General features: G+C 47.8%; 1 protein-coding gene across 2 annotated transcripts in view; it reads right to left on the bottom strand.

Annotated features, from left to right (window-relative positions):
• Window positions 1–5595: 5595 nt before the first annotated feature.
• Window positions 5596–27667, bottom strand: part of NINL (ninein like) — a 168895-nt gene continuing 146823 nt past the window's right edge. For both annotated transcript variants that reach the window (XM_040620946.1, XM_040620947.1), the window contains 5 exons: window positions 17119–17277; window positions 16322–16435; window positions 11665–11874; window positions 9776–9889; window positions 5596–6528 (listed from right to left, as the gene is read on the bottom strand). In XM_040620946.1, the coding sequence (XP_040476880.1) occupies window positions 6337–6528; window positions 9776–9889; window positions 11665–11874; window positions 16322–16435; window positions 17119–17277 (789 nt within the window). In that variant the 3' untranslated portion in view covers window positions 5596–6336. The remainder of the gene's footprint in view (window positions 6529–9775; window positions 9890–11664; window positions 11875–16321; window positions 16436–17118; window positions 17278–27667) is intronic.

Below are 27667 nucleotides of genomic sequence, written 5' to 3'. Positions count from 1 at the left end.
TGTGTTTTCATTTTCGTTGGTCTCCAAAAATTGCTTCATCTCCTTCTTAATTCCCTGGTTTACCCAATCATTCTTGAGCAGGATGGTTCTTAGTTTCCAAGTGTTTGAGTTTCTTCCAAATTTTTCCTTGTGATTGAGTTCCAGTTTCAAAACGTTGTGGTCTGAGAATATGCAGGGAATAATCTCAGTCTTTTGGTATCGGTTGAGACCTGTTTTGTGACCCAGTATGTGGTCTATTCTGGAGAAAGTTCCTGTGCATTCGAAAAGAATGAGTATTCTGTTGTTCTGGGGTGTAGTGTTCTGTATATTTCTATGAGGTCCATCTGGTCCAGTGTGTCATTCAAAGCTCTTGTTTCTTTGTTGATTTTCTGCTTAGGCGATCTGTCTATTGCTGAGAGTGGAGTGTTGAGGTCCCCTACCATTAACGTATTATTATCTATATGTCTCTTTATTCTGGTTAGGAGTTGGTTTGTGTATCTACCTGCTCCCCTGTTGGGAGCATAGATATTTATAATTGTCATATGCACTTGTTGGATACATCCTTTAAGAATAATATAGTGTCCTTCTGTATCTCTTACCACCGTATTTAGTTTAACATCTAATCTGTCTGATATGAGAATTGCTACCCCAGCTTTCCTTTTGAGGTCCATTGGCATGAAAAATGGTTTTCCATCCCTTCACTTTCAGTCTGGTTGTATCTTTGGGTTCAAAATTAGTCTCTTGTAGACAGCAAATGGATGGGTCATGTCTTTTTATCCAATCTGCAACCCTGTGATGTTTTATGGGAGCATTTAGGCCATTCACAGTGAGAGTGATTCTTAGAGATATGATTTTAATGATGTCATGTTGCCTGTGTAGTCTTTGTTTCTATAGATTGTAAATTTCTGTTCCGTATCACTCTTGGGTCCTTTTTACTTTTATAGAACCCTCCCCCCCTTTAAAATCTCACGTAGGGCTGCTTTGGTGGTCACGTATTCCTTCAGTTTCTGCCGATCCTGGAAGGTCTGTTTCCCTCCATCAATTCTGAGTGACAGCCTTGCTGGATAAAGGATCCTTGGCTGCATGTTCTTCTCAGATAGAGCTTTGAAAATACCCTGCCAACCCTTCCTGGCCTGCCAGGTCTCTGTAGACAGGCCTGACGTAATTCTGATATTTTTCCCTCTGTACGTAAGGATTTTCTTCCCCCTGGCCGCTTTCAAGACTGTATCCTTGGATCGAAGATTTGCAAAATGCACTATGACGTGACAGTGGTGTAGGTCTGATCTCGTTGACCTTGGGAGGGGTCCTCTCTGCCTCTTGGACACGAATGCTTGTTTCCTTTGCCAGATAAGGGAAGTCTCAGCTGCAATTTGTTCAAATATCTCTTCTAGACCTCTGTTTTTCTCCACCCCCTCAGGGGTGCCGATGATTCTGACATTGGAGCGTTTCATTGAATCAGTAATCGCCTGTAATCTGCATTCTTGAGATTCGATTTTTTTGAGCCATGTTTCTTTTTCAACTTTCCCTTCTACCATCCTATCTTCTAATTCACTAATTCGTTCTTCTGCCTCATTTACCCTGGCCATCAGAGCGTCTAGTTTAGACTGCATTTGGTTCAAAGCATTTTAAATTTCTGCCAGATTTGCTCTCATTTCCGCCCTTAGAGATTCTATATTCTCATCAGTATTTTCTTCAAGCCTACACATCATCTTGACCATTGTTACTCTGAACTCTATTTCTGACTATTTGGTTATTTCCATATCCATAGTTCTGTGGCAGAGGCCACAGACTCATTATCTTTTCTTTGTTGGGCAGGATTTCTCCTCCTTGTCATTCTGATGAGGAGAGGCTGCAGGGATGCCCAGAGCCCAAATTATCGATCATTACCCAAGTGGTGTGCATTTGTTTTATAGGGACCTTAGGGATGTGGGCTTCTTGATTTTTCAGGCTTCCCTCTGGGGGAGGGCCTGCCGTGCTGATACTCAGGCAACCCTGTTTGGGTAGAGCTGCCCCGTCCCCTGCGAGGGGGGATGGGGATCGGCACAATATGAACCAGTATTTCCGGGCTTTTGTTCTCTGGCAGCTTTTCCTAGCGGTTTTCTGTGATTCTTCTGAGAGAGTAGCAGTGGCCATTTCCTAGCCTCTGTCTCAGAACGGAGAGATCGCAGTCCGCACTCCACGGAGCTCTCTTGGCCATTTTAACTCCGTTTCTGTCGGTGCTGCTAAAAACCCTACTGCATCCCAGGTTGTGCACCCCACAACCGGTTCCAGGGCCGGCATGTCTCTGTCCTTTGTGCTTGTACCAGCGGCAGCCACCCCTGGTTCCCACGTGCGTTCCCAAACTCCCTGTTTCAGTCTAGTTTGAGTGTGTACTCCGGAGCTCCAGTTTTCAGTGTGGTTGCGCGCAGTTTCCCTGGCTCATGGTCTCAGTCTGCTTTCTCGCGGGTGCCTGTCCACGAATCCAATCAGCTCCCCAGTGCAGGTGGGAGCTGCTTCCTGGTGCTCAAGTGCAGCGGCTCCCTCCCCCTTCCATTTATCTTCCCATATCTGTGTGCGGATTCACGGCTCCCCGCTTCGTACCTCAATACTCAGCTGGAGATGTTCGTTTGTAGAGATCCAGATGTATCTTCCTTCGTCTCAGGCTGACTTTGTGGGTGTTCAGGATGGTGTGGTAGGTATGTATCCAGCTCGATTCAGGGGACCAGCTGAAAAGGGGACCCCTACTCCTCCGCCATTTTTTCTCCCTACCGGAAACCTCTTTCTACTCCACAGATTTTGGATTTTGTCATATCCCCTTTATGCATCTATTGAGATTATATTTTTTTCGTCTTTTAATTTGTTAATATGATGAATTTCAGTGGCTGATTGATTTTCCAATATTAATCCAACTGTGCATTCCTAGGTAAACCCCAATTGGTCACGATGCACTAATACTTTTTTGTTGGATTTGATTTTCTAAAATTTGTTGAGAATTTTTATATCTGTGTTCATAAGGCATATTGGTTTGTAGTGTTCTTGTCATGTTGAAAGACCACATAACCCTGTCATAGAATGAGTTTGGGAAATACTAGCTCTTTAATTTTTTGGAAGAGTTTTTATAGACTTCGTATTAGTTTTTTCTTAAATCTTCAGTAGAATTCATGTTTAAAACATCTGGGCCTGGAGTTTCTTTGTGGGAGGGTTCAATTTCTTCTGTAGATAATAGAGCTATTTATTCCTCCAGGATGAGTTTTGGTATTTTTTGTCCTCTGCATTTTGTCTATGTTGTTGAAGTTACTGGCATAATGTTGTTCATAATATTGCCTTATGCTTTTTGTAGATTCTTCAGTGATGTCACCTCTCTGATTCCTTATATTCATACATTTTTTTTCTCCTTTATCCTGATCATTCTGGCTAGAGGTTTATCAACTTTACCAGTGTTATCAAGGAACCAACCTTTGGTTTCATTGGCCTTTTTTTTTTTTTTTTTTTTTTTTTGCCCTGTTTTCTGTTGCAGGAGTCAACAAACTTTTCCTGTGTTTTAGACTTTGTGGGCCACACAGTTTCTGATGCTGAGCACAAAAGCAGGCATAGACAGTAGAGAAGTGAATGCGTGTGGCTGTGCCAAACTATTTACAAAAACAGACCCCAGGGCTAGGCTTAGCTCCTAGCATGAGGTTTCCTGTTCTTCTATTCCTTGACTTCTACTGTGATCTTCATTTTTTCCTTTCTTCTGCTTACTTTGGGTTTCATTTGCTCTTCTTTTTCTAGTTATTTAAGGTGGAAGCTCAGGTCATTGATTTCAGATCTTTTTTCTAATACAGGAATTTAGTGCTATGAATCTTCCCCAAAGTGATGATTTAGCTCCACCCCCACAAATTTGGCATATTGTATTTTCATTTTCATTCAGTTCAAAATATTTTCCAAATTCTCCTTTGATTTCTTATTTAGTGCATGGGTTATTTAACAGTGTATTATTGTTTTCAAATATTTGGTGATTTCCCAAATAATCATTCTGGTCTTGATTCCTAATTTAATTCCTTTGTGGTCACTTTGTAGGACTTAAATCCTTTTAATTTTTTTGCGACTTTTTCCAAGGCCCAGAATATGGTCTATTTTGGTAAATGTTCCGGTGCACTTCACCTGTTGTTGGGTTCTATAAATGTCAGTTGTTGGATAGTGTTGTTCAGGACTACTAAATCCAATCTCCTTGTTACTCTGGTCCCAGCCAGAAGCCCACAGTGAACGAAGAAGTTGGATTTCATTTGCTAAAATATTGTTGAGAATTTGATGAGTGCCCTTTGATGAGTTTTGACAAACGTATACAAGCATGTAACCTAAACTTTACTGAGACCGTTTTAATAACTAGAACTAGTTCCCATTCATTGCTCTTCTTTTTTCAGTTTTCCCTATTATTCGCTTATCTAGCTCACATGTAAACTTTAGAACTGTGCGACCCTGGGACAAGGAGTCAATTGGGGCAGGGAACACCCACTTGTATTTTTATTAGGGCTATATTACATTAATCAGTTAATTGAGAAGAGCCAACTTTATGTTGCTGAATCTTCCTATTCAAGAACTGATCTTTCCTGAATGGACTAAGAAGTTGTGGTCCATATATACAATGGAATATTACTCAGCTATCAGAAAGAACGAGTTCTCAACATTTGCTGCAACATGGATGGCACTGGAGGAGATAATGCTAAGTGAAATAAGTCAAGCAGAGAAAGACAATTATCATATGGTTCCCCTCATCTATGGAACATAAGAACTAGGAAGATCGGTAGGGGAAGAAAGGGATAAAGAAAGGGGGGGTAATCAGAAGGGGGAATGAAACATGAGAGACTATGGACTCTGAGAAACAAACTGAGGACCTCAGAGGGGAGGGGGGTGGGGGAATGGGATAGACCGGTGATGGGTAGTTAAGGAGGGCACGTATTGCATGGTGCACTGGGTGTTATACGCAACTAATGAATCATCGAGCCTTACATCGGAAACTGGGGATGTACTGTATGGTGACTAACATAATATAATAAAAAATCATTAAAAAAAAAAAAAGAACTGATCTTCCCATCTATTCCAGTCTTTTTTTTGGTAGGCTCCATGCCTAACGTGGGGCTTAAACTCACAAACTCTAGATCAAGAGTCGAATGCCTTACTGAGCCAGCCAGGTGCCCCTATTCCAGTCTTTTGTGTCTTCCCATAGTGCTTTAAGGTTTTTCTTATACAAGCACATATAGTAAATGTACAGACAGAGGGGATGGAGTGCAGCAGCTTCAGGGTAATGGCTGCCTCCAAGAAGGGGAAGAAGGTTGAGAGCAACAGAACAGGGTCTACACATCTATCTGTACTGTAACAGTAGGATTTTAATACATCTAACTGATGGGCACAGGTTTCTTATGAAACTATTTTTCTATTTGTTTAAAATATTTAAGTGGCACCTGGGTGGCTCAGTTGGTTAGGTGTCGGCCTTCAGCTCAGTTCATGGTCCTGCAGTCCTGGGATTGAGCCCCGAGTCAGGCTCCCTGCTCAGTGGGAGCCTGTTTCTCCCTCTCCCTCTGCTGCTCCCCCTGTTTGTGCTCTCTCACTCTCTCTGTCAAATAAATAAATAAAATCTAAAAAAAAAAAAGTTAAACCTAGAAGTTAAAACAATTTTAATAGGAGTTTTTGTAAATACAGTGACTCTTCATAGTAGTTTATTCTCATAAACCAAATGACCATAACTTATATATATTTTGGATATAAAACTATAGTGTTTTTTTTTCTTTACATATAATACAATTTCCAGTGTGATGACATTTCATTGAGGAAAAGATTGCATTCAGAATAGATACTATCATCCCTGAGTCCACAGACCTACAGTAAGCACTCCCCAAACATCTTCCTGTGGTGGAGCAGGGTTGACAGCCACAGCGAGTAGTCTTTCTAGAAACTCTGTATAGACCCAGGTTGAGAATGCGAATGATCTAAACCCAAAGCAGTAACAGCGAAAGGGTGAAACTGTCCAGAGCACTTATTTTTCATTTTACTCTCTGCAGCCAATGTCAAAAGTACAACATCGAAATTGATTTCACCATTTCCTTTTAGTCTTTCTTCGCCGAAAGCCTCCATAATGTGTTTCACCCATTGGTAGCAAAACTGGGAATTTTACCTAAAGAAATTACCCAGGACCACTAATAAAAATGTTGTCTTTTCCAGCACGTCTATTTTCTGAGCATCTGGCATAACAGACATTTTTAAACATGTGTGAGGTGAACAAAGAATCAGAACCTCCTATGCCCGGTGCATGGCCAATGAACCCTAGAAAATTATGGCACCACGGTGGCTTAATTTTAAAAGATGTTCTTTCAGAATGAATTCCAGGAAAACAAGCAGCCTTCACACAGAGAGGGAAGCTGAAGCGATCTTACTGATGAGTCTGTTGAGAGCTCTAACTTTTTCTTCCAAGATGCGGTTTTTCTTCTCAGCACCTCGTAGCTTCTCTTCCGTGACCTGAAGTGCCTTCGTCAGGTGAGCATTTTCCACATAGAGCTCCTTGAGCAGCAAATCGGACTTTGTGTTCTTTTCAAACTAGAGAGGAAAGAGAACCATACTTTCCTGTGAATCTCATGCAGAAACGGTGTATCACAGCTTGGCCCTCCCACCCTTCCACGTGTTCAGCCCACAGACTCAGGGCTCTTATGCATCTGAGACAAACACTGGGTGGAATGACAATTTTTGTTACCCTGGAGTGAAAGAGGAAATCGAGAATCTGATGAATTATAAGGTAGAAAAAATTGAAGTCAACTTTGTAAGAGTAGACTTTACCATGAAATGGAAGGTGTAAAAAGACCACCATGACCAACCTCAGAAAGGACGATCCAGCATAATGTAACACATGTCATTCTGGTTCATCTCCATCTGCTCTGCAGACCCACCATGGTACCCAGCACACACCCTGGCACTGTGTCCACCCTCGAAGCCCTGGGTGCATGGGCTGGTCACCATACACCACAGCCACAGCAATGGGGACACAAGGCCACTCACAAAGGCACAGGACGCCTGGCCTTGGGCTTCGAAAGTCAAAACTGCATTCATTCATTCAACAGGTAGGGCCAGTACCTCGCAACGGCCGTGCTCTCAGGAGTACATATTCTGATGGAAGCACACAGACCAGAAACAAATATGTGGGGCGGAGGCATGACAAGTGCTAAAAAAAAACCGTGCGAAACCAAACCCAAGTCTGCCCGCCCCAGTGCAGCAAAGACAATCACTGAGCATGGCGTGCACGGCAAGGAAAGGAGAAAGAGCCTAATGAGAAGGAGGAGACGGAGACGGGCGGGCATGACTCAAATCTGTCTGCCCCAAGAAGAGTCAGAGATGTTTACAGGCAAACAAAAAGGGTATGGGTGAAAAGTTACAGCTGTACTTAGCAGTCCTATTAAGTCTCCGGTTACTGGTTTCACTGGGAGGGGACAGACAGCTAAAGAGGGAGTTCCTACTTTTGTTGGGGGGAACAGGGAAGGCTTCTCTGTTGACACACGAACAGAAATCTGAATAAGGCAGGGGACGGAATGCTGAGATTGTCCGGGCATGAACATTCCAGGCAAAGGGAGGGGCAGGTGCAAAGGCCTAGAGGCCGGCCAAGCTGGGGGTGGTAGAAGTGGCCAAAGGCCTATGACAGGGGCATGGTGGCGGAAGGCCCACTGAGAGGAAGTGAGAGCTGCCACACTGACTGGGCAGGCACTGAGGGCAGGGGACTAGGTCCTGCAGAGGCCTGGAGGCCCCTACAGGAACTCTGCCTTGTACTCTGAGGGCTGTGGGAGGCCTGGAGGGTAGAGCAGCCAGCACCTCAGTCACACTGGGAAAGCACTGCTGCCAATCCTGCACCAAGAACAGAGCACAGGAGGAAACAAGGACGCTGCAGGGCTCAGAGGATGAAGCTGGGAGTGGTGGCTGGTGGGGCGACAAAAGGCTGAGCTGAGCTGACAGGCTCCCTGGGGACACAGTGGGGGTATCCATCACCACCCCCAAATTTTGGACCTGAGCCAGTGGCATAGGGGAACACAAGGGAGGGCAGGTGAGAGTGTGCAGGCAGTCCTTTGCAGGTATTTCTGTAAACAGGAGCAGAGGCAGGGCCAGTGCTCCCTAAGCTTTGGGTTCAGGGCAGTGAGGGCCCCTGAGAAGGGAGGAACTGTGAACGGCAGCGCACACACACACCGGTGGCTGGTTCACTTGGCCAGAGCACAAGCTAGTTCTGGGGAGGGGTAAGGTGGGTGTAGGGCTGCGGACGGGACCTCACAGGGGCAGGGGTGCAGGAGCCACAGGATTTCACCAGGACTGGGGATTTGCCAGACAAGAGGAAGCAAACAGGGTGCCTGCAAGGGAATGACTGTAAGTGAGCAGTGGGGGTCACTGAGAGTTGGTGACACTTGGCCAGGGACACAGCGAGGGAGTCTATGGATGGCAGGGAGGAAGCTACAGGAAGATGGTCAAGGAGGGGGGTGTGACTCCTCCTGGGACCTTCTACCTCCCAGGGAACAAGAGGTGGCGCAAATGTCTCATCCCTTTGGGCTTATTTCAGGAGCCCTCTAAACATATTTGATTTCTGTAATAAAAATATTTCTACAGATTCTCACACTTAATTTCTTCCAGCTCTGAACAGAACTCTGCTAAGAGTAGTTGGTGTTGGCTAAGCCCTTTCTCTGTGTCTCCTGCCTGTTTCTAGCCTTGCTCCCCTCCCAGCACCCTCTGTGCTGGCTGCTCGGCTGCCAGTTGTTACCACTGGACCTTGCTGGCCGGATTAGACTGTAAGCTGTCATCGAGCACAACAGCTCTGCCCTTGTTTTGGCCTTGCTCCCTACAGCAGCCCCAATTTTTCCATTCTCCCCCAGAGAGATTTATTTAAAAATATATAGATCATATCATGCTCTTGCTTAAAATCTTCTGATGGCTTCCAACTGCAACTAAAACAAAAGCAAACTCCGGACGCTGGTGAGTCCTGCCTGCCCCTGAGCTACCACAACCTCCCTGGTGGCCTGCGGACACGCTACTCTTGGTCCCATCTAAGGACATTTGCCTGCACTGCACACATGGAGACATGTGGGTTCCTTTTTATGGCTGTCCCGTTGACCGGAGGTGCTACACACATTCAGCCCTACACTGCACAGGAGAGTCCCACCCAATGAGTGCTTATCCCTTCTAAAACGCCAACCTGGCCTCAGCCTGGGGGCACAGCCATTACTTCCATGGCTGTCATCGGTGTCTGCTCCCACCATGTCTGAAGAGAATGGTCCCCAACCATCCCCACCACTTCCCATCCACCACCATCTCTTCAGAGTGAGCATTTCTCACAACCTGAGGTCGTTTCTCTTGTTATTGTCTGTCTCCACCCCAGAATGTAAGGCCCATGAGGGCCCATCTCAGGGTCTTCCCAGAACAGTGAAGGCCGGGATACATGACAGGTGCTCAGTAAATATCTGCCCAATGACTGAACAAACGAATGAATGAATGTCCTTTCTGAGATTATGTGAACACCTCTCAAATGTACCTAAAAACAATTCCCAAAACAAAATAAACACAATGTACAACTTAGGGTATATATTTAACAAAATCCGTTTTTCTACTGATTGCTTTTAACTGTTCATCTTCCGAAAAAAATCTGTATATTCAGATTCTCAAAGTTTAGATGGAGCCCCAGGTTTGCTGGTTTCAAACGAACATGGGGCTCTCTCCGTGTTCTGTGAGGACAGTCTCACCCTGGAATAGCCACTTGAATCCCCATAGAAGGAAAAAGTTCAGAAAGCACGTGTGGCAATGACAGATGCCCATCACTGACCTGCTCTTTTAGCTCGGCCACTTTTTCTTGTAGGAGCATTTCCACGTTCTTCAGAACCATTCCCACCTCTTCTACCTGCTCTTCTGTGTCTTTAAGCTCTTTTTCATGTTCTTCCTGCCACAAAAGGTCACGGACCAGTAGTTTACATTTCAAAAAGACTCTCGGGCTTACTTACTTCAGAATGGAAGTTAGCTAAAATGTACAAATCTGGGAGTGACTGCAGATAACCTTTCATCTGCACAGAGAGACAAAGAGTGTTCTGCCACAAGCCAAGAGCTGACATCACTCTTGGTAGTTCAGGGAGAATTAATGGACTGCTTTCCAAAGAATTTAATCATACATGACTCCAAACCGTGTTTCCTCAAACGTGTTACTGAGTATTTCTAAAGGACTTTTGATTAAATTTCTTTGTTTTGTCAACGTTCTATCATGTCCGAACTTACCTCCTGCTTAACATTTTTGCACAAGGCTGAAAGATCACTCTTCGATAGAATTTATGCTTCACACACATAGAATCTTACCTTTCGAGTCTTGCTCCAATTTCTTCCTCATGGGGCCCCCACCCCCGAACTCGGGCTCCTACCTCCACACCGTCCCACTCAGTGTTTCCTCATGAACTACCCTGTGACATTTCAGGAAGTTGTTTTCTCAGCCCTTTAAACACTAACACAGGGTGCACAGGCCAGATTATTTGAGCACGTCAGATGTGCCAACTCGAGGATGCCTCGCACTAATGCTCTGAGGTGGGGACCACTGGCATCCAACGTTTACAGACAAGGAAACTGAAGCAAAGAGAGGTTAAGTAGCTGGACAAGCTCACTCAGCTGGGAGGTGGTGGAGCCTGGATCCCAACCTCTGCAGCAACAGTGTCCTGCTCCCCTCTGAAGCAGAAGCTCTGTTTCTAGGTCTCTAGATAACTAGTGCAGTGTGTGGTGCACAGCCAGGGTCCCCAGGTGTCTGCCACTCCTCACTGGCCTCCCATTCCCCCACCCTCCTCCTGCCTCCCTCTCATTCTCCTTAAACATGCCAACTAATACCCACCTCAGGGCCTTGGCACATGTTGCTCCTGCTACCTCTTCAAGCACTCTCCCCAGGTAAGTGGAAGGCTTGCTCCCTCAACTCCTTCAGGTCTTGGCTCAAGTAACACATTGGGGAGACCTCCTCTGGCCCCCTGTTTAAAACTGCAAAGTGTCCCGCTCCATAGCACTCATCAACTCATCACCATCTGACATGCTATGCCTCATGACTCAGGTTTCATTTACCCTCCCCCCACTAGAATGCAGGCTCCAGGAGGGCACAGGCTTTTGCCGTGTGTTCATTTCTGTTTCTCTGATACCTAGATCTGTGTGCACCCAATAAATAACTTCGGTAGTCCTTGTGTGCCTGTGGATAGGTTTTTTTTTCATCCCACAAAACGTTTTAAGATTCTTTTTAAGTCAGATGCATCATTCGGAAACTGGATGTGTTTGTGTAAAAATCCAGTTTCTGGCTTTCCTTTGAAATCAGGAGAACTCCCACAGGGCTCCACGGCTGGGACTGTCGCCCCCAGCTGCACTCATGGCCTCCGCATCACCACATTTCTGGCCCTGCGCGCAGCCTGAGTGTGTGGTCCCGCGGCCTACCACAGACCCGTGCAGCCCCCATGCTAGAGAGACCCTTCGTGTCAGCCGGCTTATCAGTCCCTGAATGGGTGGGTGCCGCCCCTCCCTGATCCATCTCTGGCGGACGACAGAGTCCCACATTGTTCAGAGTGAAAATCGGGGTTCTGTGGCTGCGGTACAACCAGACCTCTAGGAGGTGGGATGGCCGTGTGTGGCCGAGTGACCAGTGATCCAACCTCCCCACCGCCATCACCGTCAGCAGGGCCTCGGGGCCCTGTCCCCACTCACCCACTGTGTTTCCAGCCGCCTCCCTTTTTCCTCCTGGAGAAGGCACTCCTCGCGGAGCCGCTGAGCTGCCTGCCGTTCCTCTTCCAGCAGCTGCTGCAGCTCGGTCACACGGTCCCCGGGCACCAGCCACTGCATCTGCTCCTGCAGCTGATGAACCTCCTCCAGGTGCTGGGACTGTGCCAGCCTCAGCCCCAGCCTGGCTCTGTGCAGCTGCCCCGGGGAGAAGGCCATGACAGCGCTGGCGTGACTGCAACAGCTACGGGGTCACTACCAGACGCACGAGGCTCCGTGCTTACAGAGAGCCTACAACTGCAAGGGCACACGAAGCATCCTCCCTCCTCTGGTCCCCGAACCTGCAGCTAAATGCAGGGTTCATCAAGAACCCATTCGTCTGAACTCTGACAGCCACACTCCGGCTTGGCCAGAGCTTCTGCACAGAGACAGTCACACCGGTCTGTGTCCCCAAAGTGGTGATGCTGAACTTCCCACTGCACCCAGGGGAGAATCATGCTATGCTCTGTCTGGTTTACCCTTCCGCAGACTTGAGAGAGTCCATTTAACTACTGCAACCCACGCAGGCCATGCATGGTGATTTTCCTTTAAGCAGAGAGCTCCCAGCCCTGACACAGCTGAGGCCACGGCCACAGAGGGCAACGGAGCACATGATGAACGTCGAAGGGACCCTGGCAGCACGTGCAGAAGCACCCCGGCACCCAGCTCCCCGACCACAGAGACGGCAAGATTTCATGACGCTGTGCGGGGCCATTATTACTGCACTGTGCACAGAGCGGCCGATCCTTGTATGAACCATCGTTTAAATCACTTTGATTCTGGAGGCTTCGCCTAGAATACTCAGAATCTCCCTGGCACCCTAACTGGCCGTGTCAGCCCTCACACACCTCTGAGGCCCCACAGATGGGAGAGGGAAGTGGCTCCGTCCAGGGTCACACTTAGGGCAAGTGTGGGGGGGGTCAGAGAGACGGGCAGGGGGCCAGCTATGGCTACTCAAGGGCAAGAGCGAGGTTGCAGGCCTCAGGTCACTGTGTCCCTGTGCGTCTCTGAGGGCCGTCTCGGGGGACCATGTCGTCACTGTACTGTGTGACTACTCTTAGGACAGGGGTCGTCCCGAGAAACACACCCCCGCGGTTTCCAGAACGGCTACCATACTCTCGGGAGAGTGCAGTAAAATGGTGTATAAGATCAGACGTGCAGAATACATTTCTCAGAGACACCCGGTCCTCATCCCCAGGTCCTGACAATGCCTCAGAGCCACAGAGTTGGAAAAGATGTCTTGTCATTACTGAAGGTGATTTTTGGACTGGGATTAAGGATTAAGGATTGGAACTTTTAGTCCCACCCCCACCTCCCTGGAGGGAAGAGGAGCTGGAAGCTGAAACAGCCAGTGGCCAATGACTTGGTCAACCACAACTGTGTAATGAAGCCTCCAGAAAGACCCAAGAGGACAGCCCCCGGCCCCTTTTCTGGAGACCTTCCATGCTGGGTGAACCAGAACAGTTCCATGTGCCGCCGGCAGGCTCGAGCTCCAGGAGGACAGATGTTTGAGACCTTGCCCTACGGATCTCTTCCTCTGGCTATTGATTGGTTTCCGTTATCATATGCTTTAACTAGGAAGTGCCGTGTCTCCTTGAGTTCTGTCAGCCATGCTAGCAGATCGGTCCAACCCCAGGAGGAGGTGGTTGAAGGCTCCAATCCGCAGGTGGCTGGTGAGAAGCACAGGTAAAAGCCTGGGCCCGGAGCTGGCCTCTGAGGTGGGAGGAGGGCAGTCTCGTAGGACTAAACCCTTCACCTGGGGGTCTGATGCTGTCTCAAGGCAGACAATGTCATAACAGAACTGAATTCTCAGATACCCTGCTGGTGTCTGATAATTGCGTGTTGTGTCTGGGGAGCCCCCTATATGATGCTGGAATTGGGTCTGGGAACCCTAAGAGAGAGGTACAGAGAGCGGAGAACCAGTTTGAAAACACACCCCTACAAATGTAGCCCGACTTTCATGCTTCAGACAGTCATCCTGCAGACACCCCAGTCGGAAGCCGAGCCCCAGACCAGGCCCCAGTGACACCACGTCAGAGCACCCGCCATCCCAAAGGTGCTCCTGCTCTCTGACAGCACTCCCCCACACCCTGATGGCGCTAGTTCTTAAAGCACTCTGTCCCCATGCCCCTAGCCGCCACCCACTACCGCCATCCCTCTGCTCCGAACCCTGGCGCCTGGGACAAGCTCCTGCGGGAAGACCACTGTCTGGCCCAGCACGAGGTCTCTGTGTCTGTGGCCCTACCCTGCAGCTCTTTGTGCAGAGCAAGCAGCCCATAACACCCTCCACCCCTGCCCCCCATCCCGATTGCCTCCTGAGCCCCCTCATCTCCCTCTTGGTGGAAGGGAGACTTAGCTGGAGCCTGGACCCGCTCTGGAGACCCCACCTCCACCATCACATAGCAAGGGGAAGATGTCTCCAGAGAGCACTGGGGCCGCCCACAGCCGGGAAATGAGGGTCTTTGTGTTCTGGGAGCTGGGGCATGGCAGCGAGCCGCCTCAGCAATCGGCTCTGCCCACAGGAGCTCATAAGCTGCTTTTCCTGCCCCTTGAGGGATGGGGGCTCTGCCCTCTTTGTGCTGAGAGGTGAGGACTGTGTCCTCCCCCATGGAGAGGTGGGCTCTGTGCCCTCCTCCTGAATCCAAGCTGGACCAAGAGAATGTGGGGACAGTAATGTTCTGGAATGCCGTGGTACAGTCCTAAGGAGCCTGGCAGCTCTGTCTGCTCCTCTAAGGACACTGGGTCGCCTCTCCTATCAGAGCGGCCCTGCTGCTGCGCTCAGAGAACCCCACGCCACTGAGAGGCCAGGTGCGGTGCTCCAGCTGACAGCACCCCTGCGCCCCCCGGCACCAGCCAACCCCACGTACCAGCCTGCGAGCCGAGGGCTCTCAAACACGTGATCCGGCTGTGCCTTCAGATGACGCCCACCCCAACCCCACTGGACTGCAACAGCCCCCTCCCCGCCCCGAGACATCAAGTGAAAACAGACCAGGTGCGCCGGCGGGCCCACAGACCGTGAAGGAGAAGGTAAACAGTGTTACCAGCTGCCAGGTTCGGGCGTGGCTCGACACGCTGCAACTCAGAACCGAGCCAAGATGGGGATTCCCAGGGGCGTGTGATGCGTGCAGCATTCTGCTCCCACACCCCACTCTGAGCTGCGCAGAGTCCCTCTGCCAGGCCCTGTAATGGTCTCCCCCCAAGCTGCTCCCCTGCTTATATCTGTCCAAGCTTCTCTTTCTACCTCTGGGCCCTCCTCTTCAGAACCACCCGCAAGTGTGCCAGTGACGGCCCTGGCTCCCTCCCGCGTGGTTCCGCGCCCACCCTTCCCGCCGCCCGTCCAGAGGTTCCTTAAGCACCCTGTAGGCTCCTCTTACTTCCCTCATGGGAACGTTCATCCATGTAGTTTTGGGGGTCTTCTTCCAAACCACAAAGAAGGGGAAACCAGCTCACGTCACAGAAGGACTGCTTAAGTAAGGCATCTTCTGCCCGTGACAATGGCTGACTCCTAGAATGAAACTGGCCAAGGCAATTTCTCAAGGTTCCTTGCAGACTTAAGGAAAGACAGAGAAGGGATCCCCCAAATGCTCAGAAGCACCGCTAGGACAGTGCTTGTTTGCAGTGGGAAGGCCGAGAGCCCACACGAGCCCCCAAAAGCACGTCCTAAGGCCCTGGGTATGTGGGGGAGGTGCCCACAGCAAGTCCAGCTGCAAGGCCAGGGGCCAGTTGGGTAGCCTGTGAAGAGGCTCAGTGAGGGAGGTACGCAGGTGCCACGCGCAAGGGAGGATGGTCCTGGGCCTCAGGCCAATGGGTAGAGACCCCTCCCACACCACGCTTGGGACCTTCACCCATGGCCCCTCTTTTCCTTCTTGCAGCCCCCAGCCCTCTAAGCGCACCCCACATCTAAGTCCACACTGGGCCCTCAGGGCACCTCCCGCAGTCACACACCCGCCATTCTCCCTGCTGCTCCCCTAGGAAGAACCAGCTCCCCCTCTCTTGTGTCCCTGCACCTCACGCTGTCAGGGCACCCCAAGGTCCTTGCTTGGCCCGTCCTGCTCACATTTAACTTGTCCGAGACTGCAGTCTCTCCACCTCCCTGTCTCTGCACCTTGAGAACCTGGCGCACCGGATAAATGCTGGAGCAGGAGAGAAGGCAGGAGGCAGGACCTCGACACCCACACATGTGTGCAAGTTCAGGGCTTCTGTGCACACATAAGCCTGTATGAGTGTCGGACAGGGGCACCGAGCTTGCTAACCACTGGGACTACTCCACCCTGTGTCCTTGGATCTCACGCCACCCCCCACACCTCAGGAGCCACCTGTCACTCTCCTTGCTCTTCTGATTTGCAGATGTCGCATCCAAAAGCACTGCTTACCGGCCTCCTTCCCTTGTGCATAAAGCGAAGCACAGCTCTGCCCACGGATGGCTCAACCACCCCTGGAGGCTCGACTGCAGTCCTGGGACCGTAGTGCCCAACAGCTATGTAACCTCAGGCCAGCCTAACAACCCCTCTGGGCCAGACCAGTCCTGGCAAGGCTCTGTCAGTGCTAAACCGTGCTGACTTTCTTCCCAGCTGAGACCCAGCCGCTGGCCATCATGCACACCCACCTGGTCTTGACTTTCTTCAAGGCTCTCTCTCAGCTGGGACTGTGACAGTCTCAGGCTCTGACGTTCCTGATTCATGTGTTCGAGTTTAAGTTCAAGTCTTTGGATGTGCTCACCCTGTTTTTAAAAAATGAATTTCACAAATGTAAGTAATATGTCAGCATCGATAGGTTTAATGTAGAAACTTCAGAAATGTACAGAAAGCAAATACTACGAAATTTAAATCACTCATCATCCCAGCAGCCTGAGGACCACACCTGGCACTGTGCTGCGATCTCAGCCCTTCTTCCAAATACGCATTTCTAGCGGTGAGACTAGTACAGCACCGGGTGCTACGCTTTCGGCATATCTTGAGCATCTCCCCACGACATTAAATATTATTGGAAACATGATTTTTAATGGCTGCACCATAATTTACTCATTCAGTATTACTCAAGATTCAAACGAATTCTAATTTTTTTGCTATTATAAATACCACAGCAATGACAATACTTCGGCTAAGTCTTTCCACGATGACCAGATCAAAGTCCCGGAAGCAGAATTACAGTCCGGCGCACCGACACTGTTGAGGCACTTGATGTTCATTTTGTCGCAACGTCCTCCTGAGAGGTCTACCCACTCACTCTCCAGGCATCAGGATTGAATTCTTTTCCGCTACTTTTTCTAGATATCGAGGATTTGCCAAAGCCGCTGACGTCTACAAGTTCTCCAGGGCATGTACTGATCAAGTCTCTCTTTACCTGAGGGATGAGTCTACCTCCAGCCATTTTAAGGCTGTTCCTGATGTTTTAGACCCTCACCTGCCGCTCCTCCTGCTGGCCCACCTCCTCCAGTCTCCGCGTTAACAGCTGAATGGTGACGCGGTTCTTCTCCGTCTGGGCCTGGTGCAGAGAGGCCTCCTCTCCTAGCTGAAGGACCTTGTGATTGAGCTGGGACACTTCATCCTTGCATTTCTGACTCTGCAGCAAAATGGGTTAAAATACAGATGACAAAGTTATTTTTTTTTAAACCAGAGGCTCAATTCAGATCATTGCAGTGGCTCCCGACCAGGGACGATTGTGTTCCCCGAGGAGCATCTGGCAATGCCTGGAGACACTGCCGGTTATCACAGGGGGGAAGGGGATGGCGAAGGGCATGTCGTGGGGGAGGCACTCAGCACCCCCCAGTGCAGGACTGACCCGGGCCCAGATGCCACCGTGCCACGGAGAAGAAAGCCTGCTCCACTCCCGGGAGGAAACGAGACCCGTCTGGACCATCAGAGGCGGCTATGTCATGGACATACAAACCACTGCTCTGAAGACCTTTCATATTTTTTTCATTTCTGTCATGGTTATTTCCAATTATAATTTAAACAATCTGAAGGAAAACACCTAATTAAACTTAAAGTATATGAAGCTCCTCAAAAAAGTCTCCTCTGACCTTTGTTATTAGACACACACGCCAAGCTTTCAGCAGGGTGCAGGCGGTGATTCGATTGCACTATCTGCTGCTTCTCAGCGTCCGCTGGCCAGCAGACAGCGGTGGGCAACAGACGCCCGCTGGGGGGGTAAGCCAAGGCGCCACGAGCCTTGCCCCCGCCGCCTCACACCGTGATTTCATGCCAGTCACTCTCAACCATCCGTTGTCAGTATCTTCATGTAAACTGCACTGTTGCTTATTTGCTTTTTTTCCACAGCGGTCCGTTCTCAAGGCCAAGAGCCAGCAGCCCCCGTGTTTGCAGAGCGGCGTCCTCGGAACCGCTTTCCAGCGCTACTGGCAACGCACGCACACCTCTCTCCCCGGGGCCACGCCAACAACCACGTTATTATCCTGCTTCTGAGGATTTGAGAAGCAGGTGATGGAACCCTGAAGTTGTTTCAATTGGATTATTCATGCTTACCGAGTCTACACATTTTTCTCCTGAGCACTGCTCCTTCTCTTCTTGTAAAGACACTGTCACCTCGTCCTGTCCTTAAAATCTCAGAACTGAGGGTAAAGAGATGTTTTCAACACATCATAAGCTCATGGCCATTATATCTGTGTTTATTGCATTTCATTGTGAAGATCAGAACTGCTTTTCAGTATTGATACACATTCATCTTGTTCTCTGAGGACAGCCCTGATTTTAATAACAGCCAGACATGGAATCTTCCTTCAGTTAATTTTCTTCTGTTACCTTTAATACTCAGTCTTTGTTTGGAAGTAGTTTCAAACTTCTACAACAGGGGCAAGGCTATTACAGAAACCATCTACGCGCCCTTCACCCAGGCTCACCGGCTGGCAGCATCCCCCGTGCGCACTGTGGCGGGTGCTCTCTGCAGGCACGGGCACACGAGTGTATACACACCCACACACGCACACACACACGCCTGCACTGTTTCCTAAGGAGGTGAGTGTGTTCTCACATGGCTGTCAGGAACGTCTGGCTTCATACCACCTGCATCCCAATTCTGTCAACTGGCCCAGTTATGCCCCTTCCTCCCTCAGGCAGTGCCTTCGTCTGGCAGGCTGTTTTAGCCTCCTTGAATTTGGGATGTTTCTGTGGCCTTTGTCTAGTGTGACACTGAAAATTTTGACAGATACAGGCCCTCCGTTCCTCTCCCCTTGAACATTTCCTCCCTTGAGGCCTGCCTGACGCCCCCCCATGACGAGGCTCAGGCGTGTGCCCCGCAGTGTCCCACCGGGAGCACGGGGCACCCTCTGTCTCTCCGTGTCTGTGTCCATCACCTCCTCAATTCTAACTTGCACTCATCTGGGTTTTATTGCAGAAGATAAAACAGGGCGCTAGCGGTTATCCCCTGGTCACATTTTAAAGCAAGTGGATCTCTGCCACATAGGCTACTGTGAACCTGATGAGGCCTTCAGAGCTAGTTTCCAATTTAAAGGAAGTATAAGGACTGAAGGACACTGTCAGATCCATAATGTGGGACGGCCTACAAGACAAGTGCCAGGTCTCCCCAAAGACACAGCTTGTGGGGGTGTATCAGGTGTTCCAGGTTAAAAAGACTAAACACATCGAGGCAGGCTGACCATACTTTCCAAAGACGGCCTCAACGGCACTTTCCCCCCAAATCCCCTTCTGCAGCGTGACCTGGACGCTCCCGACCCAGAGCAGCTTGTGTCCCTTCCGGTGCCTTGCAGGGTCTGGGTGAGGGTGACATGGAGTGATTTCTGAGGTCAGAAACCTTGTGCCTGCCTGCCGTGTGGTCCTCCTGGCGCCCCCTGTGACACTCCCTCCAGGAGCAGAGCCCCACAGAGAGGAGCCCGCACATGGTTCCAGCCCCGGCCTCTGGGTCACCTGAGCTGTCCAGTCTTCCCAGCCCAGTGACGTGGAGCAGAGGCGGGCCATCTGCCCCGTACGAACCCCTGACCCACAGGTTCTGTGAGCACAAGCAAGCAGCTGTTGCTGCCACCAGAACAGCGTTGACAGGTGAACGCGTCACCCTCGATTGTACCCTAGTTCCAAAAAATTTACCGTAGAAGACATTTTTGAATAATTAGAGAAATGTAAATATGGTCAGAATATTGGAGAGTGTTAGATAATTACGATTAGGTTTCTCAGGTGTTACAGCAGGACTGTGGTTGGTAGACGTTGCCTGTGAACTATTTAGAAGCCAAGTCTCACTGTATCCGTCACTTATTTTCGAATGTGAAAACACACAGACATACACACAGTACAGAGAACTACGAAGGCCGGTGTAGACAAATAACCCCAGTTCTCACGGCATGGTTAACGACTGTCAGATTAAGGTTGTAGTGTGGGACTGGTCAGTGTACATTACGTCAACTTTTCTGTGTGTTTATACTTTTTATACTAAAAAGCTGAGGGAAAGAACACAAATGGATACCTAGAATCCATTCACAAGTGTGTCCTAGAAATAAGCCCAAAAGGGGACGGGAGGCCCAGGAAAGCCCCAGATGGGTCGTTTCAAGGAAGCTGGTCTGCAGACAAATGCAGTCTGAACTTTTCATCTTAAATCAACCCAGGAATTACCTTCCTGATGGAGAAGGCCTAAGCAAGGCCACCACACACTCACCGTGGACACGAACACCCAGAGCTGGGAGCCCAGACAAGCCACCCACTCCCCAGGGGTCTGAGGCAGTCCCCACGGCAGAACCGCTCAGTGGCCACATGTGGGCAGACGCGGCACTGGGAGAGAAGAGCCACGGGACTGACTTCAGGGACAGGTTTGAGAAGCCACGTGTGGCAACTCCCCCCTCCCCTGCCCCAAGAACTAATGAGTGAGCTCAGCAAGGTGGTGGGACCAGCAGATGAAAACCCATCATATTTCTATGTCCTAACAGTGAGCATACAGAAACCCAAATTAAAAACATAATACCAGTTCTAGTCTCTGGTCTGACATGTAAAGAGCTCCATCTCCCCAATAAGAAAAAGGCTAGGTAAACTGAAATCAACAACTCCTCTTCGAAATCTTAGAGAATTGTGGTCACAGGGCAATGCCCTGAAAACTGTAGAGACAGGCTGAGGGTTCACAGCTTACCAGGAGCAGAGGTTGGAGCCTGACACAGGAAGGGAAATGAGCACTATAAGGACGAATGCTGGAGGCTGCACATGGCTGGCTTGAGATTTAGAAAGTCAGGGGCTCAGGGGAGCCCCCAACTTTCCTGAGATGTACCCGGTTCTTGCCCTTAACGTCAGAGAAAATCCCCTCAGGTTTCTAGCAAGTGGGGGTAAAGTAATCGCTATGGACTGAACTGTTGAAGCCGTCAGCCCCCAACGTGACTGTGTCTGGAGAGAAGGCTTTCAGGAGGTAATTAAGGTGAAGTGCGCTTAGATGGGTAGGGTCTTGAGCTGACAAGACTACAACCTTTCAAGAAGTAGAGCACCGTCTCTCTCCCTGTGTGTGGCCCCATGGAGGAAGCGCCAGGTGAGGACACAGTGAGAAGGCAGGAAGAGGGCTCTCGCCAGGAACCAAGGCCCTGGACTCTGGCTTCCAGAACTCCACGACAATAAACTTCTGGGACTTCCCTCAGCCTACTGCACTTGTTAAGGCAGCTGAGGCCATTCTGAAGGACACTCAGAGCGCTCTGTTCCTCTCCTGCCCTCAAGAGGAATTACTAAACTGGAGCTTAGCCACCCCCAGCCCCTCCAGCCCTTCTGTCTTAGCACACACCACCGATCGGAGTGGCTGAAGGAAGAGTGACAGCAGCAAATGCTGGCAAGGATGGGAGGAGACTGGAGCAAGCACAGATCGCTGGTGGGAATGTAAACTGCTACGGCCACTCTGGGTAACAGGCAGGCCGTCTCTCACAAAACTAAACAGGTAACTACCACACAACTCAGTATTTGCACTCTCGGGCATTTATCCCAGTGAAATGAAAACTGATGTTCATTAAAAAAAATAAAATAAAATCTGCATAGGAATGTGAGGAGCAGGCTTTATTTGTGACAGGCCCAAACTGGAGTCAGCCCAGCTGTCCTTTAAAAGGTGAGTGTTAAACTGTGGGACATCATCACACAGAACAATACTCAGTGATAAAAAGAAGCCAACTGCCGTTCAGGCAATGTTTAGATGAACCTCCAGGCAAGTATGACGTGTGAGAAAATTCAATCCCAACGGGTACACTCTGTATGATTTTTTTAATATAACATTTTGAAATGACAGTTTTAGAAATGAAGGACAGATGAGTGGATGTCGGGTCAGGCACAGGGGAGGGTAGGCAGGAAGGATGTAAGCGTGTTTGTGAAAGAACAGCATGAAGGATCCTTAAGGAGTTGGAACTGCTTAGTGTCTCTCTCTCTCTCTCTCTTCAAAGATTTTATTTATTTGAGAGAGAGAGAATGAGCACTGGGGAGGGACAGAGGGAGGGAGAGAGAGAGAAGCAGACTCCCTGCTGAGCAGGGAGCCTGATGTGGGGTCAATCCCAGGACCCTGAGATCATGACCTGAGCCGAAGGCAGACGCTTAACCTAATGAGCCACCCAGGCGCCCCGGAACTGTTCAGTATTTTGACTGTGGTAGTAAATGCATGAACCCACATGGCGATGAAACTGTATAGAACTCAATATATATATTACACACACAGACCTACACGCAGACTGCCCCCACTAACCCATACACACATGCACACACATGCACAAATGAGTACACAAGCAAAACTGGGGAAATCTAAGTAAGACCCATGGATTGTATCAACATCAACAGCTTGGTTATGATATTTATTATAGCCTGATTTCTGTCCACTGAAATGTCATATGTTGAAGTTCAACTCCTAATACTTCAGAATGTGACTGTATTTAGAGGCAGAGTCTTTAAATAGGTGATTAACATAAAATGAGTTCCTACAAGTGGGCCCTAATCTAATATGATAGTGTCCTATTAAGAAGAGATTAGAACACAGACGTGGAAGATGGAAGGCCACTGAGGACACAGGAAGAAGATGGCCATTTACAAGAGAGGCTTCATGAAATTAACCTGCCGACCCTTGACCTTGGACCTCTAACCTCCAGAATTATAAGGAAATAAATTTCTGTTGTGTAAGCCACTCAGTCTGTGGCATTTTTTTTTCCAAAGATTTTTTATTTATTTATTTGACAGAGACAGCCAGCGAGAGAGGGAACACAAGCAGGCGGAGTGGGAGGGGAAGAAGCAGGCTGCCAGCGGAGGAGCCTGATGTGGGGCTCGATCCCAGAACGCCAGGATCACGCCCTGAGCCGAAGGCAGACGTTTAATGACTGTGCCACCCAGGCGCCCCAGCAAAAGCAGTCCTAAGAGGGAAGTTTATAGCCAACACAGGCTTACCTCAAGAAGCAAGACAAATCTCAAATACACAACCTAACCTCATACCTAAAGGAGCTAGAAAAAGAACAGGCAAAACCCAAAACCAGTAGAAGGAAGAAAATAATAAAGATTAGAGCAAAAATAAATGATATGGAAACTAGACAAACAAAAACCCACTAGAACAGACTAATGAAACCAAGAGCTGATTCTTTGAAAAATTAATAAAATTGATAAACTCCTGGCTAGACTTCTCAAAAAGAAAAGAAAGGACCCAAATAAATAAAATCACAAATGAGAGAGGAGAAATAACAACCAACACCACAGAAATACAAACAATTATGAGAGAATACTATGAAAAACTCTATGCCACCAAACTGGACAGCTCAGAAAAATGGATAAATTCCTAGAAACATATAAACTACAAAAACTGAAACAGGAAGAAACAAAACTTGAACAGACTGAGAACCAGCAAATAAATTGAGTCAGTAATCAAAAATCTCCCAACAAACAAAAGTCCAGGACCAGAGGGCTTCCTAGGCAAATTCTACCAAACACATAAATTAGAGTTAATACCCATTCTTCTCAAACTATTCCAAAAAGTAAAAAAGGAAGGAAAACATCCAAATTCATTCTATAAGGCCTGGTATTACCCTGATACCAAAACCAGATAAAGACACCACCAAAAAAGAGAACTATAGGTATATTTCTCTGATCAACACAGATGCAAAAATCCTCAACAAAATACTAGCAAACCAAATCCAACAACAGCAAAAATCATTCTTACAATCAAATGGGATTTATTCCTGGGTTGGAAGGGTTGTTCAAAATTTGCAAATCAATCAACATACTACATCACATTAATAAAAGAAAGGATAAGAACCACATGATCATTTAAATAGATGCAGAAAAAGCATTTGACAGGGGCGCCTGGGTAGCGCAGTCGTTAAAGCGTCTGCCTTCCGCTCAGGGCGTGATCCCGGCGTTCCGGGATCGAGTCCCACATCGGGCTCCTCTGCTGGGAGCCTGCTTCTTCCTCTCTCACTCGCCTGCTCTGTACCCTCTCTCGCTGGCTGTCTCTCTGTCACATAAATAAATAAAAATCTTTAAAAAAAAAAAAAAAAAAAGCATTTGACAAAGTACAACATCCATTCATGATTAAAAACCCTCAACAAAGTAGGTTTAGGGGGAACATAATAAAGGTCATAGATGAAAAAGCCACAGCTAGTATCATCCTTAAAGAGGGAAAAGCTCTCAGTTTTTCTCAGGTCAGGAACAAGACAGGGATATCCACTCTCACCGCTTTTATTCAACACAGTACTGAAAATCCTGGCCACAGCAATCAGACAAGAAAAAGAAATAAAAAGCATCTAAATTGGAAAGGAAGAGGTAAAACGTTCCCTATTTGTAGATGACATGATACTATATATAGAAACCCCGAAAGACTCCACCAAAAAACTGCTAGAACTGATAAATGAATTCAGGAAAGTTTCAGGATTCAAAATCAACATACAAAAGTCTTTTGCATTTCTATGCATCAGTTATGAAGGAGCAGAAAGAGACCTTAAGGAATCAATCCCATTTATAATTACACCAAAAACAGTAAGATACCTAGGAATAAATCTAACCAACATGGTGAAAGACCTGTACTCTGAAAATTATAAAATGCTGATGAAAAAAAATTGAAGATTACACAAAGAAATGGAAAGACATTCCACGCTCATGGACTGGAAGAACAAATAATGTTAAAATGTCTATACTACCCAAAGCAGTCTACATATTTAATGCCATTCCTATCAAAACACCAACAGTATTTTTCACAGAACTAGAACAAGTAATCCTTAAATTTGTATGGAACCACAAAAGAACTTGACTAACCAAAGCAACCTTAAAAGAGAAAAAGTGAAGACATCACAATTCAAGACTACAAGTTATATTACAAGGCTTAGTAATCAAAACAGTATGGTACTGGCACAAAAACAGACACATGGGTCAATGGAACACAATAGAAAACCCAGAAATAAACCCACAACTATATGGTCAATTAATCTTCAACAAAGCAGGAAAGAATATCCAATGAGAAAAAGTCTCTTCAACAAATGGTATTGGGAAAACTGGACAGCAACATGCAAAAGAATGAAACTGGACCAATTTCTTTTACCACACACAAAATTATACTCAACATGGAGGAAAGACCTAAATGTGAGACCGGAAACCATAAAAATCTTAGAAGACAGCATAGGCAGTAATGTCTCTGACACTGGCCATAGCAACTTCTTTCTAAATATGTCTCCTGAGGCAAGGGAAACAAAAGCAAAAATAAACTACTGGGACTAGATCAAAATAAAAAGCTTCTGCACAGCGAAGGAAAAAATCAACAAAACTAAAAGGCAGCCTGTGGAATGGGAGAAGATATTTGCAAATCACATAGCTGATAAAAGGTTAGTATCCAAAATATATAAAGAACTTATAAAACTTAATAACCAAAAAAGCTAATCCAATTTAAAAATGGGCAGGTCATGGGGCGCCTGCGTGGCACAGAGTTAAGTTAAGCGTCTGCCTTCGGCTCAGGGCGTGATCCCGGCATTATGGGATCGAGCCCCATGTCAGGCTCTTCCGCTATGAGCCTGCTTCTTCCTCTCCCACTCCCCCTGCTTGTGTTCCCTCTCTCGCTGACTGTCTCTATCTCTGTCAAATAAATAAATAAAGTCTTAAAAAAAAAATGGGCAGGTCACATGAATAGACGTTTTTTGACAGAAGACATCCAGATGGCCAACAAACACATGGAAAGATCACTCATTATCAGGGAAATACAAATCAAAACTACGAGATACCACCTCCTGCCTGTCAGAATGGCTAACATCAACAACACAAGAAACAACAGGTGTTGGTGAGGATGTGGAGAAAGGGAAACTCATGCACTGTTGGTGGGAATGCACACTGTGGGGCCACTGTTGAAAACAGTATGGCGGTTTCTCAAAAAATTAAAAACAGGGACGCCTGGGTGGCTCAGTCAGTTAAGCGTCTGCCTTTGACTCAGGTTATGATCTCAGTGTCCTGGGATCAAGTCGCCCATCAAGCTCCCTGCTCAGCGAGGAGCCTGCTTCTCCCTCTCCCTCTGCCACTCCCACTGCTTGTATTTTCTCTATCTCTCTGTCCAATAAATAAAATCTTTTTTAAAAAGTTAAAATTAGAACTACCGTACAATCCAGCAGTCATACTCCTAGGTATTTTCCCACAGCATACAAAAATACAAATTCAAAGGCGTACATACACCCCGATGTTTATAGCAGCATTACCTACAATAGCTACATTATGGAAATAGCTCAGTGTACATCACCTGTTGAATGGATAAAGACGACGTCACACACACACACACACACACACACACACACACACACACTGGAGTATTACTTGGTCATAAGAAAGAATGAAATCTTGCCATTTGCAATGACATGGATGGAGTCACAGTGCATAATGCTAAGTGAAATAAAGACACATACCATATCATTTCACTCATATGTGGAATTTCAGAAACAAACAAATGAGCGTAGGTAAAAAAAGATAGAGGCAAACGTAGCAGCTGACTGTCAGCTACAGAGAACAAACTGATGGCCACCGGAGGGAGGCGGGTAGAAGGATGGATAAACGGGTGATGGGAATTCAGAAGTGCACTTGTCATATGAGCACCGGGTGACGGACGGAAGTGTAAAATTACTATATGTGCCCCTGAAACTACTATTACGCTGGATGTTAAGTAAGTGAAATTTAAATAAAAACTGTAAAAAACTGTTACCACTGGGGGAAACTGGTCAAAGTGTTTTAAGGATTTCTCTCTATGTCTTACAACTACATGAGTTGGCAGTTATCAACAACAGTATCAATTAAAAAAAAGAATTAAAAAACCCAAGAAGGACACATCCTCACTTGTGTGCTTCCTCCTCAATAATTCATCCAAAGGGCGCCTGGGGGGCTCAGTCAGTTAAGCGTCTGCCTTCGGCTCAGGTCATGATCCCAGGGTCCTAGTTTTGAGTCCCGCATGGGGCTCCCTGCTCAGTGGGGAGTCTGCTTCTCCCTCTCCCCTCTCCCCTGCTCGTGTGCACTCACTCTCTCTCTCTCTCTCTCTCTCTCTCTCTCCTTCGGTCTTTCTTTCTCTCAATCTCTCTCACTCTCACATCAATCAATCAATCAATCAATCTCCATCCAAAAGCCAGTAAATGAGATGAGTATGAAAGGCATCTGTACGGGGCAAAGAGAGGACCAGTGTGGGGTTAGTGCTGAAACAGAGTGGGAAGGATGTTTACACGGGGGGTAAGCAGAGGTTAATCAACAGTAAGCAGATCTTCTGAAGACAGAAACCAGGCTTCTCACTGCTGGAGACAGGAGTTACAAATATGGAAAGAGAGAAACTAGGATCATGCGTATGATGTTAGGTGGGAACTGCATAGACGGGGTTTGGATTCATGATTTTCAGTGGATAGACAGATATAAATAAATATTCATGAAATCATATGCATGTGAGTGTGCATGTATGTAAGAACACACATAGTCCTTAGCTCTATCCATAAATTGTGCCTGGAAGTAGCGACGCCCCAAAAGCAGGGGGCACGCCCGGTGCCCAGGTCTTGGTC

This window comes from Ursus maritimus, unplaced genomic scaffold (genome assembly GCF_017311325.1).
Source record: "Ursus maritimus isolate PB19 unplaced genomic scaffold, ASM1731132v1 scaffold_38, whole genome shotgun sequence".
NCBI classification, from domain to species: Eukaryota; Metazoa; Chordata; class Mammalia; order Carnivora; family Ursidae; genus Ursus; species Ursus maritimus.
Note: the sequence above shows the minus strand (reverse complement) of the source record. Positions and strands in the feature narration are given on the sequence as shown.